We start from the raw sequence: 12,101 nt of genomic DNA, 5'->3' as shown, positions 1-12,101 counted from the left end.
CCTATTAAAATACCACTGACATTCTTCCACAGAACTAGAAAACACAGTCCTAAAATTCATTTGGGAAGAATAAAAGACACAGAATAGTCAAAGAAATTCTAAGTCAAAAAAGAAATGCTAAAAGCCTTACAATACCTGACTTCAAATTATACTACCCAGATACAGTAACTGCATGGTTCCGGCATAAAAATAGTCACATAGACCAATGGTACAGAATAGAAGACACTGAGAAAAACTTACAGATACAGACATCTGATCCTTGGCAAAGGTGCCAAAAACATACACTGGAGAAAGGACAGCCTTTTTAACAAATGGTGCTGGAAAAACTGGTTATCCCCATGTAAAAGGATGAACTAGACACCTATCTCTAACCTTGCACAAAAATCAATTCAAAATGGGTCAGATACCTAGGAATTAGACCAGAAACTACACAATTACTAGAAGAAAATATAGGGTCAACGCTTTAGCTTTTAGGCAAAGGCAATGACTTTCTCAACAGGATCCCTAAAGCCCAGGAAACAATGCCAACAGTTAATAAATGAGATAGCATTAAAATTTCTGCACAGCAAAGGAAACAATTATGTATGTGAAGAGAAGCTACCAGAATGGGAGAAAATCTTTGCTAACTACTCTTGACAGAGGATTATTACCTAGTAAATATAAGAAGTCAAAAACTTTACACCAAAAAAGTCAAATAACCCAATTCATAAAAGGGCAAATGAATGAAACAGACACTTTTTAAAAGAAAAGAAGAAATACAAATGGCCAACAAACATATGAAAAAATGTCTATTATTTACAAATGGGAAAATGCAAATCAAAACTAAGATTTCACCTCACACCAGTCAGAATGCAGGCATCAAGAACACAAATAAGGGCTGGGTTGTGGCTAGGTGGTACAGCACTTGCCTAGTACCTGAGAGGTCCTGGGTTCAAACCTCAGCACCACATAATGAATAAAATAAAGCTATAAAAAATTTTAGTTAAAAAAAAAAAAAAAGAATACAAATAAGCTGGCAGTGGCGGTGCACGCCGGTAATCCCAGTGCTAGGGAGGCTAAGGCAGGAGGATCATGAGTTCAAAGCCAGTCTCAGCAACAGTGAGGCACTAAGCAACTCAATGAGACCTTGTTTCTAATAAAAATACCAAAAAAAAAAAAAAAAAAAGCAGCAGGGATTAGGGATGTGGCTCAGTGTTTGAGTGCCCAAGTTCAATCTCCGGTATCCACCCCCCACAAAAGAGTACAAATAATAATAAATGCTGGAGAGGATGTGGAGAAAATCAAATACTTTTATACCGTTTGTGGAACTGAAAAATCAGTATAGCCACTATGGAAATCAGTATGGAGGTTCCTTAGTAGGATAGGGTAGAACCACTACATGACCCAGCTATACCACTGTGGTATTCATTTAACCTGAAGAATGAAAGTTGTCATACTACAATGATAAATGCCTAGCCACATTTATAACAGCACAATTCACAATAGCAAACCTATGGAACCAACCATCCATCAATGGATGAATGGATAAAGATGTGGTACATATATACAATGGAGTTTTATTCAGCCATAAAGAAAAATGAAATGATAACAATTGTAGGAAAATGGATGGAACTAGGGAACATTATGTTAACTTAAATAAATCAACAGAAGGTTAAGGGTTATGTTACTCTTGTATGTGAAAGCTAGAAAGGAAAGAGGAAAAGAAAGCTGAGGGTGGATCTCGTGAAAATCAAAAAGAGGTCAGTAGAGGGACCAAGGCTTGGGAAGTGGGGAGGGAGGGTATTAGTGCTGGGGAGTGATATTGGCCAAATTGTATTGTTATATTATGTATCTTGTGCACTTACAATAGGGACTACCAATCCCGTCAGTACATATAACTATAATGGAGACATTTTTAAAAGGTGAAAAAAAAAAAAAAAAAGAATTGCTTTCTACTTCAATTTAAAAACCTTTTTCCCCCCCGAATTTAATTTGTTTGCCTAGTTTTTCTGTACTGTGTCCAGATTCATGAAGAACTGATGGCAGCTTTCCTCTGTATTGGGTTGTACTTCAGAAATATATTGTTCTTTATGCTGATTCTTATACCAACGTCATAAAATTTCAATGATCTTGGCTTTGTGAAACATTTTAACATGACTAGCCAAGTACTTTGAAACTGATATTTCTTTTTCAGAATTATTCTAGTTATTATTACATGTTTTCCCCCAAATCTCCTTCAGAGCCATGATACCAAATTTCAACCTATCCCATTTGGCTTTTAGAGACAAAATACTTTTAACCAACATGTATAAATTTGGAACATGCTATATCTCCATTTATAAAGGTGCACTTTCAGTAGTGTGTTTTAATTTCCTTAATATTTAAGTTTGCATTTCTTGTGAAATTATTTCTAGCTATGTCATGGGACTTTTATGTTCCTATTGATTCTGGGAGTGGAATTTTGTCTTTCTTTCAAAGATGTGAAAGAAATACCTTTGACCATCCCCCTCAATCAAATGCAAATCTTTTTCTTCTTCTTTTAGAGGTGTGTTTGTGTGTGTGTGGTGTGCTGGGGATTGAACCCAGGGCCTTGTGCATGCAAGGCAAGCACTCTACCAACTGGGCTATCTCCCCAGCCCTTCAAATGTAAATCTTAAGAAAGAAATGTTAATAGTTCAAAGTTTGATATGATTAAAGAAGCACTGGGCGTGACTATGTTAAACAAAATGGTCAGTAATAGTTACAATCAAATTCAATGTTACTCTTATCACTGCTTTAAGGAAATGATTATCAATGTGGTTCCACTTAAAAACCAACTAGATCAAAACATTTGGAATAATACACTTTATAGACTTTTTATTGAATAAAAGAAATTCACAATCTGTCAAAATAACACAAAAATATCCAACTAGAAAATCTGTATACTCTTGTTTTTGTTGGTAGCTTCTCCTAATTGGACATATTTCATTTTACCACTAACATCTAATAAACAGAAACCTTCCTTGAGAATATTAACAATTAACTTTATACATAGAAATATCTTTTACCTGAATGGAAATGTTTCGATCCTGAGCAATTTCAAGTTCTTTGTTTTTCTCAGTTAGTGCCTTCAATTGACTGTCTAGATAAGAGAAAATTTTGAACATATGTACGTCAGCTTGAATCTTGCAATGAGTGTTTCCATCCAGCTGCCATGCTTATACTTTTTTAAAATAAAGAAATTGAAACCCAGAAAGATGGAGTTGTAAACACATTCTAGATTGGTCTTTATATCAAATTCACTGTTTTACACAAAAATTTTGAATATGCTATTCAATGTCCAAAATCAAATGTGTAATAATTCTACCAATATCTGCAGTGAAAACATACAGTTATCAATTTCCTTATTTTTCACCATCTTCTGAAGAAACCAACATATGTTATACAAAACTACATCATAACTAATTTATAAATGAGAAAATCAAGTAAAAATGATAGATCAAGACAAAAAATCATTTAAACAAATAAAATACATTGAGTAAGTCATAATAAAAGACATTTGCCAATTCCACACCTATTACTCTAAAGACTTGCTTTAACATGGAAGAAAAAATTATGCTTGACATTTAATGATTATTCCCTAATATCTACTTCATAATGCTCTTTCCTTACAGTTTCTCTCCTAAAAAAAAATGCAGATAATTATGAGTAATATATTTTTTGGAACTTCCTCCACAAAACATATCTATATTATATGCTAGCAATTTAATGAACAACACATCATTACCAATTCAAATTTTTACTTCTATTTAAGTCACTGATTGTAAAAGGGGGAAAAACTCTGCTAAATTAGTGTAGATTTCTTAATTTGCTTTAATTTCTTCACTGCTTTCCAGACTTAAAGGTCTAGAATTATCTTCATATAAAAAAATCCAAACATAGCTGGGCTCGGTGGTGCATGCCTGTAATCCCAGAAGTGGGGAGGCTGATATAGAAGGCTTGTGAGTTCAAAGCCAGCCTCAGCAACAGTTAGGCGCTAAGCAACTCAGGGAGACCCTGTCCCTGATAAAATACCAAATTGAGCTGGGGATGTGGCTCAGTGGTTGAGTGCCCCTGAGTTCAATCCCTGGTACCCTCCCCCCCAATATAAACATAATTGTAGAAGATATTTGATCTTTGTGTAGGTTTGCCCCCTATACTCTCACCCAGCCAGATTAATTAAAGCTATAAACACAACCATTTTCATGATGAACAGAACTTTTTTTTTTAAGAGAGAGAGAGAGAGAGAGAGAGAGAGAGAGAGAGAGAGAGAAATTTTTTTAAATATTTATTTTTCAGATCTCAGCAGACACAACATCTTTGTTGGTATGTGGTGCTGAGGATCGAACCCGGGCCGCATGCATGCCAGGTGAGCGAGCTACCGCTTGAGCCACATCCCCAGCCCATGAACAGATCTTTTATTTACTTTGTCAAGGAAAAGCTATGTACAGATGAACCAGATCTAGTTTATTTATGCTCCTGCACATATAAACACACATCAGCTATGTACATCATGTTTTAAAAGTGGAGTGTGCTAAGAGTAGCTAAAACACACGTTAAACCCAAAGAGTCAATGAATATTTTTCAGAGAAAGTTGAAATTTTAACATTCCCTTGATTATGAGCTTCCTGCTTCTCCAAATTAAAGTAAAATCAAGCTATATTTAAAAGGAATTAATTATGCCCTTCCTCTATTAAATGTCACCTGACATTTGCTTTCTTTTATAGTAAAAAAAGAACATACACGTCATTTAAAATCTTATGTACTATCTAGAAGTTAATGATAGAAGAAAACTAAGAGAACTGGCTACCCATCATTCACAAGAACTAGGCCTGAAAGAGGAAATACTCTGAGTTTCATAAATGTTTATAAAAATAACAACAGAAGTCAAATAATGGAATCAATAGGCTTTAATTTGTCAATGTAAAACAATTCTATCACCCCAATTGTTCAGTTATGTACTGCTTTAGCTTTTTCAATAACTTTAAAAATCTTATTTGATATGTAAAGCTGATTATGTAGAAGCCCATGTGGGCCTACTACTTTTAAAACCATCAGACTCTGCTTTGTTTTACATATGGCCAAACCACTTTTAACAGCAAAATCAGAACTAGAACTCAGGTATTGGTGGGTGCAGTGATGAACGCCTGTCACACCAATTGACTCGGAAGGCTGAGGCAGGAGGATTGAAAGTTTGAGGCCAGCCTCAACAACTTAGCGAGATTCTCTCTCAAAATAAAAAATAAAAAGGGTCACGGATGCGGCTCAGTGGTTAATTGCCCCTGGGTTCAATACTCAGTACCAAAAAACAAAACAAGAACAAAAAAACCCCAAGTCTCATGATTATTAAGCCCTGTGTTCTTGCAGTCTTTACTGAGTGAAAAAAATCAATGTCACCATAAACGAAAACACTAATACTTAACCAGTATTTTCATATACAGTAAGCAAATGTTTTCAAACAACACAAAGATTATCTGGAGATCTCAACACTCCAAGAATGCTTATACTTATAAAGGTATAAATAAATACTTACTGAGTTTCTCTAGCTCAAGGCGCAAGCTTTGGCACTCACGTGTTTCATTTACAAGTCTCTCCTGACTGTGGGATAACCTCTTTTCTATCTCGAAATACTGTTGTTCTACAGAATGCAAGTAGAAAAAAATAAAATAAAAATAAAACCAAATACACTATTAATACTGCTAATTCCTAATGACTTTGATTTTAAAATCTAAGATACAATATTGGAACTGTACTCCAAAGAAGAGACTCTAACATCTATAAGCACACAAAAGGATTCATTAACATTTCCTGTTAAGGTCTGTAAATAAGTCAAAAATAACACCTGGTATTTTGCCAGAGAAATGTTAGAGTTCGTAAACAAGTCTGGATGGTGCCTGGCAAAATGTCAGAGGGAGTGGTTTGAGAAGTAACAAAAGCGAGCCATTAAGTGTGGAGATTCCTTATTGGTTGATTGATGTATCTAGTTTATGCTAATTAAGATAAGCTGTGCAAAATGTATAAATAGCTCTGTTGTCCTACAATAAACGGCTCCCATTCCTGCTGTATCAACGTACACAAGTTATTCGTCACCCCCCAGTTATTCTGCTGCAATCGGACCCCGGCAATTTCCAACTGACTTACATGACAAAAAGAAAATAAGGCCTAAAAGGGGTTTATAAATTAACTTCTTCAAGGCAGGCAAGATATCATATGTGTTAGTATTTTACTCAGACATCAGTAGACTACTTGACATAAGGCAGATTTTTAAAAGTATTAATTACATGGAAAAAAATGTTTAGGTTAAAAACTGCTTTGTTTTAAAAGGTTTGTTGTAAAATACTCAAAATAACTGAACGCATAAAATTACTAAGCTTCTGTAAAAATTAATGTGTAAATTCCCAAGAGAAGAGACTGAGACAGGCTGCTTCAGCACAGTATCCAGCATATAGATAATGCTCAATATTTACTGTGCAAATTACTGGACAGAATGCAGTATATATTTAGCTGTGGGATTCTGAGAACTGTCTAATTTCAAGATCAATTCTGCTCAATTACACTTCTTTGAAGTGGAAAATTTATTTAGGTGGAAATTTCTGGGTAATCTAGCAAAAAAAGAAAAAAAAAACTTCCCCTAAGGGCAAATTCAAAATAAGACAGGAATTTGTACTTTATTATCAATAATCACTATATTCTTAAAGTTTTTTCAAGGATGTTCAAGACACTGTGGATAATTTTCTTATTTGAAGGCCCACTACAGATAAATAGAAGCAGAACTCAACGTATTTTCTATGAAACTCCAACTTTTAGAGAGAAATATTATTATTATTATTATTATTTTTTTTTTACTGCAAGTTCACTGAGTTTCCAGTGCTGTCTTTTGCATCTAAACTAATTTTGGGGCACACTAATTCGATATGGGATCATGGTGTGACATGTATACTAACAAGTGCACGAAGTGGTCATCAGACTCTGTTTTGTTTTGAATTCTTAGGAATTCAGGTGACTAGAAAATAGAGCAGAAATTACTGCCATTTACAGTGCAACAAATAGATCAGTTTCTGTAGATATAAAGAGATAGAAGTTGCAAACGCTCAAATGTCTGGTGCAAAAAAAATTTTGTTTATTGGACAAACCTAAGACTGCCTACGTGAGATCACCCTAATTACAAGGAAGAGTGGATTCCGATTTGGAAAAACAACAGTGGATCCTTCTTACCAACAAACATGCGGGAGTAGGAAAGAGAAGGCCTTGGGCACTCAAGGAGCCCTGAAAGAGATACTAATAGAAAACGTCGCAGATGTAAAGAGGAGGGCAAGTGTGCAAAGGCGGAAGATGGGCCACAGCTCCAAGTGGAGCCAAGGGCGGGAACAGCATCTCGCTTACCGCTCTCCACCTTAAATTTCTCGTGCCGTCCCTTCAGCCCATCGATCTCGGACTGCTGATCAGCAAGGAACTTTTCAAGTTTGTTCTGGACGGACTTAGGCAGCTTGTTCAGCTCGGTACGCTCCAGGACTTGCTGCAACACTGCCGCCATGTCGATCGGGCCGGCGACAGGAGCCGACGCAGCACAACCGGAGAAGAAAGGCGAAGGACAGGACCCCGAAGCCGGGGACGCAGGGTCTGCAGTCTCGGCCGGGTGCTCGCGCGCGCCTGCCCGCCGGAGACTCCCGCGGCGGGACCCTGGGAAATCGAGTCCTGCGTTATAGGGTAGGCGCCCGCCGCGCCTCGGCGCTCGCGCCCAAAGTGCAGACGCAGCCGGAAGCCGTGGACCCTGGGAGTCCGAGTTCAGAAGCGGCCTCCGACCCCGCCGAGCAATTCAATTTCCGGCTCCCAGTCCCAACCGCTCCACGCCTCGCAGGCCTCTGGGAAACGTAGTGTTTTTCTCATTCCCTTCCGTGGCTCCCAGCCCCGAAGCACCCGTTCCGCTTCCTCCTCTCTCTCCGCCCCCCGGCTCTCCTCATTCGGCTGCAGGATCCCTGTCCACGCGGTGGCGCCATAGACGTACTCGTCAACCCGTTTCCCTCCCTGAAGAGCAGGGCGGCCTTACCGTCAAAGCCACGGGATGCCATGGGTCGTCCTCTTTGGCGGCTTCTAGGCACTGAGCCACTAGAGGGCATCGGTCCCAACAGGGCCGCACGGCAGGCTCTGGGCTACCGCCACGCTCTCAATGGCGCCCGGAAGGGGGCGGGGTAGCGACCGCGGCCGCTGTAGCTGTAGAGCCTCGGCGAATGGCGAGGGGATAACGTGCGTCATCGGTCTGCGCCACCTGACTCGAGACCCAGGGTTTAGGGTGGGAAGTGAGGTGTAACAAGTCGGTCGCTTTCTGATGAATTCATTGGCTGTGGAATTGGAGCCAGAGGGTATTCTGGCCCCTGGAGGCTGGGGCTCGTGCACCTCAGTCTTTTTCTGGGTGCACCGACGGTTCGGGAGATTTATCTGGCAGCGTTCGCATCCTGAGAACAGGTGAGTCAGCTAAGCTGGTAATATACGTGTCTAGGGGTGTGTGTGTGTGTGTGTGCGCGCGCGCGCGCGCGCGCGCTTGGGCACCGAGAAGGGACCCAGTGTACGAAACATATGGACAGTCATTCCGGTGTACACTCAAGTCCAGTTCTGCCGAACTTGCCTCGCGTGAGTCCTCCTCCTTAGATGCTTTTGGTGATTCAACAGGAATTCAAGGAGCCCAGTTTGTTGTTGTTGTTGTTGTTGTTGTTTTCCTTTTGGAAGAGGATAAAAATAAACCAAGAAGAGTTTAAATGTAAGCTGTGTTTTAAGGTGACATTAGAATGTTGAGTCGATTTTTAAAAATGAAAACAGTTGTAACAAAAGTTAGGTTCTTAAAAACCATTTGTCACCGCGCCACCATTAATAGAATTGTTTCCAGATCTTAATTCTGTAATGTCTAAGCACAGTTTGTAGTTTGCTTCATGTTTGATTACTCTTTGGGAAAAAAAAAAATAGTGATTTCTTTATTGAAAATGAGGCATTCCTGGTGTCATCTTCCCTGCAGTTCCTGCAGTCAGGAGGGCCTTCTGTGAATGGGTGATTTAGTTCTTACATGAAATTGATTATTTTTCTCTTGTCCTTACTTTTGAATTTGTTGTGAAGACATCGAGGAATTACAAACAAAATTATCTAACCACATTTCGTGATAACTAAGGTAAATTAAATCAGTTTTACCTAGAATAATGTTGATTTTATCTTCCAAATATTATACATATTAACATTTCAATTAAGGTTGTTGTTATGTGAAGTACTACCACTTGAGAAATGCAAATAGTCTGTACTTAGAGTAACAGAATCCTAGAATTAGATAGGTTTTCAAATCTTTCAAGACCCAAATTCTTTACTTTTTAGGTTAGGAAACCAGAGTCCAGGAAGGTTGATTATTTCAAGTCACATCAAAACTAAAACAATTAAGAAATAGATCTAAAGTAAAAAATCAGGTGTTTCAAGTGATAGTTTAGTGTCCTGTCCCTTACTTACCCCAAGTATGAAAAATAGGTGTGATCTCTCTTCTCAACTCTGGTTTATTGGTAGTCATTTCCTGTAACACTGTGTTGAAAAGAATTGTGGCACTACATTTGAACTTTGCAAGAAAAGAGTACTTTGTTTAATAAGCAATCACTGCAAGACATGAGGTAGTATCTGGGTAGTACCATTTTTTTCTCACTATACTACCCTCCCTGCTAAAAACATAAAAATTTGTATTTTTACCTAATGATGCTATATACAATTTTTCCTTGTAATATAGGAGTTGAATTAGTTCTCAAAAATGGGAAGAACCTACATCGTAGAAGAGAGTGTTGGCCAATATCTTTCAAACATCAGTCTCCAAGGAAAAGCTTTTGTCTCTGGTCTTTTGATAGGACAGGTATGTACATTTATTGATATAACAAATTATTTGTTCATTGAAGCTAATTATGCTATATAAAAGTAAACTTAAGATTGGTGGATGGAAGGGTCTGGTGTATAAGTAAATCTTAGGTGGATCTTTGAGGAAACATAAATTTAATAGTACAGACCTAATCCAGGTTTTTTTTTTTGTTTTTTTTTTTTTTTTTAAGTCAGACCCATTCCCTTTTGATGACACTGAAAGTAATATAATGTAGAAACTCTAAAATTTAATTTTTACTAACTAGTGCATTTACATTTGGTTATCTTTCCAAAGCATTTTGTACCCCCTTGTAATCTTATTAATTCCTGATTGTCCAGGTCTTTAAAAAAAATGCTTTTGACATTCTGGTTTGTCTTATCTCAGACTTAGACCAACAGTGGTAATGTTTTTGTTACATGCTCTTATTTCCATCTTAGTGAATTAAAAAAAAAAAAAAAACTTAGAGAAAGAAAGGGTTTGGGGGAAATTTGAAAAATAGATCATCTCCCTCATAGTTAAGTTTTAAAAATCAACATTGAATAGAACAGAGATTTGGACAGTTGTTTTACAAAACATAAGCAGCCACTTGATTTTTAAGACCTAGTACTAAATAAAAAGTCTTATTGTGCCAGTTTTCTTTCTGCCTATTTTGGTCTGATGGCTTAGAACCTTCAAATTGCATAATTTTACTCCTTATTATGATTCTGTTAACATCCCTAAGCTCTTTTCTCTTAAAATTTGATGGCTCAAGTTACTTACTGATAAAGAATGTGCTGGGCTAGAGGTACAACTTGTGGTAGAGTACTTGTCCAGCATGCCCAAGGCTCTAGGTTTAATTCCCATTAAAAAAAATAATAAATATCCCTGTATTAAAAGAAGAAAAAGGAAAAGGAATACACTGCCCAGAGGGCTTAGGTCCTTCATGAGATTCAGGTTTTCTACGTCGTTATTATTCAGCTTAGTAATGTCACTTTAGCCTCAGAGAAAGATTTATTTTCAGAGTTTTCAAAAATTAGATTTCTTGTAAGACAGGGCATATCTACACTGTTCATCCATGTAGTACCACTCTCCAAGACCCATCTTTAGACAGCCAGACTGCCTGTCTTGGCAGTGACCTGAACTTCTTTTTGACTCAGGTAACTTAGCATCTAATATAGGGGCCTTTTTGTTAGAAATTTTTATTCAAATATTTCCCTTCCCTTTATTTTGAAAAAGAGAAGAGTGGGGCTGGGACGGGGACTCAGGGGTAGCGCATTTGCCTGGCATGTGTGAGGCACTGGGTTTGATTCTCAGCTCCATGTATAAATAAATACAATAAAGATCTATCAACAACTAAGAAAAAATATTTTTTTTTAAAAAGGGAAGAGTGTTAAAGATATGATCAGGAGAGATTAAAGGTCAGGAATAAAGATAGTCTTCCATACTTGTCTTGCTGGATGTATGCTACTATGAGAGCTTAGTACAACTGCCATCTTGCAAATAAGTATCTCACAATTTAATGCCCTTCTTCCAATATGTTTTCATGCTGCCTTTTTATTCCTTCTGATTTTCTACAGCTTTTCTTTTTTACTTCAGAGCTCATCACTTTTCTTCTCCTCAAGCTTCCTTGTTCCCAACTCCTAGTGCCAGTTTTTTTGTTTGTTTACTTAGTTAAACAGTTGATGAAAAAAGAGGAGCTTCTTTCACTCAGGACCTCTATTATTTTCCTGTGTACATTTGAACCTGGCCTTCTGAAAGTAACTTCTGTAGAAATAATTAATCTTCCTTTATTTTCTATCCTGAGATGATGCTAATTATCCTTAAGGAGTTTCAGGTCAAATATGAAGACGACAGCATCCTAATGATACCAAAAGCTTAGTCCTTGTCCCAATGCTGAGCCAATAATGAGGATAAGGTTTTGAGAAAAAGAAAGTTTTATTTGCTAGCAAAAGAGAAACACAGGGGACTCTTGTTCCAGAAGCCATGATTCTCCCTCCCAGGGAAAACATAGGGCTTTTAAAAGAGGAATACAAGGAGTGGGTTCCATACATTATCAGTAGATGAAACTGATTGGTGTCCATCAGGTGTCCTTGAGAGAGCTCTTGTTCCAGTTCCCAGGTTTGGAGTTTCTTTATGCTTGTGGGCAGTGAGGGACTCAATAGCTTAGCCTGGGATAGGAAAATGTTAGTCTTGTCTACCCTGCTGTTAGGGAGCAGAAGAGTGTGAAGAAGAAGAAAAGAGAAAACAAAAC

At 37.8% G+C, this 12,101-nt stretch overlaps 2 protein-coding genes across 2 annotated transcripts in view; one reads left to right on the top strand and one right to left on the bottom strand.

Annotated features, from left to right (window-relative positions):
* Positions 1 to 7,753, bottom strand: part of Tpr (translocated promoter region, nuclear basket protein) — a 60,203-nt gene extending 52,450 nt beyond the window's left edge. The window contains exons 1-3 of the mRNA XM_026392822.2: positions 7,381 to 7,753; positions 5,531 to 5,635; positions 3,027 to 3,100 (exon numbers count right to left, since the gene is read on the bottom strand). Of these exons, the coding sequence (XP_026248607.1) occupies positions 3,027 to 3,100; positions 5,531 to 5,635; positions 7,381 to 7,531 (330 nt within the window). The 5' untranslated portion in view covers positions 7,532 to 7,753. The remainder of the gene's footprint in view (positions 1 to 3,026; positions 3,101 to 5,530; positions 5,636 to 7,380) is intronic.
* Positions 7,754 to 8,268: 515 nt separating this feature from the next.
* Odr4 (odr-4 GPCR localization factor homolog) overlaps positions 8,269 to 12,101 on the top strand; it is a 30,522-nt gene continuing 26,689 nt past the window's right edge. Inside the window, exons 1-3 of the mRNA XM_077802665.1 lie at positions 8,269 to 8,460; positions 9,103 to 9,154; positions 9,749 to 9,868. Coding sequence (XP_077658791.1) covers positions 9,770 to 9,868 — 99 coding nt within the window. The 5' untranslated portion in view covers positions 8,269 to 8,460; positions 9,103 to 9,154; positions 9,749 to 9,769. The remainder of the gene's footprint in view (positions 8,461 to 9,102; positions 9,155 to 9,748; positions 9,869 to 12,101) is intronic.

This window comes from Urocitellus parryii, chromosome 9 (genome assembly GCF_045843805.1).
Source record: "Urocitellus parryii isolate mUroPar1 chromosome 9, mUroPar1.hap1, whole genome shotgun sequence".
Lineage (NCBI taxonomy): Eukaryota > Metazoa > Chordata > Mammalia > Rodentia > Sciuridae > Urocitellus > Urocitellus parryii.
Note: the sequence above shows the minus strand (reverse complement) of the source record. Positions and strands in the feature narration are given on the sequence as shown.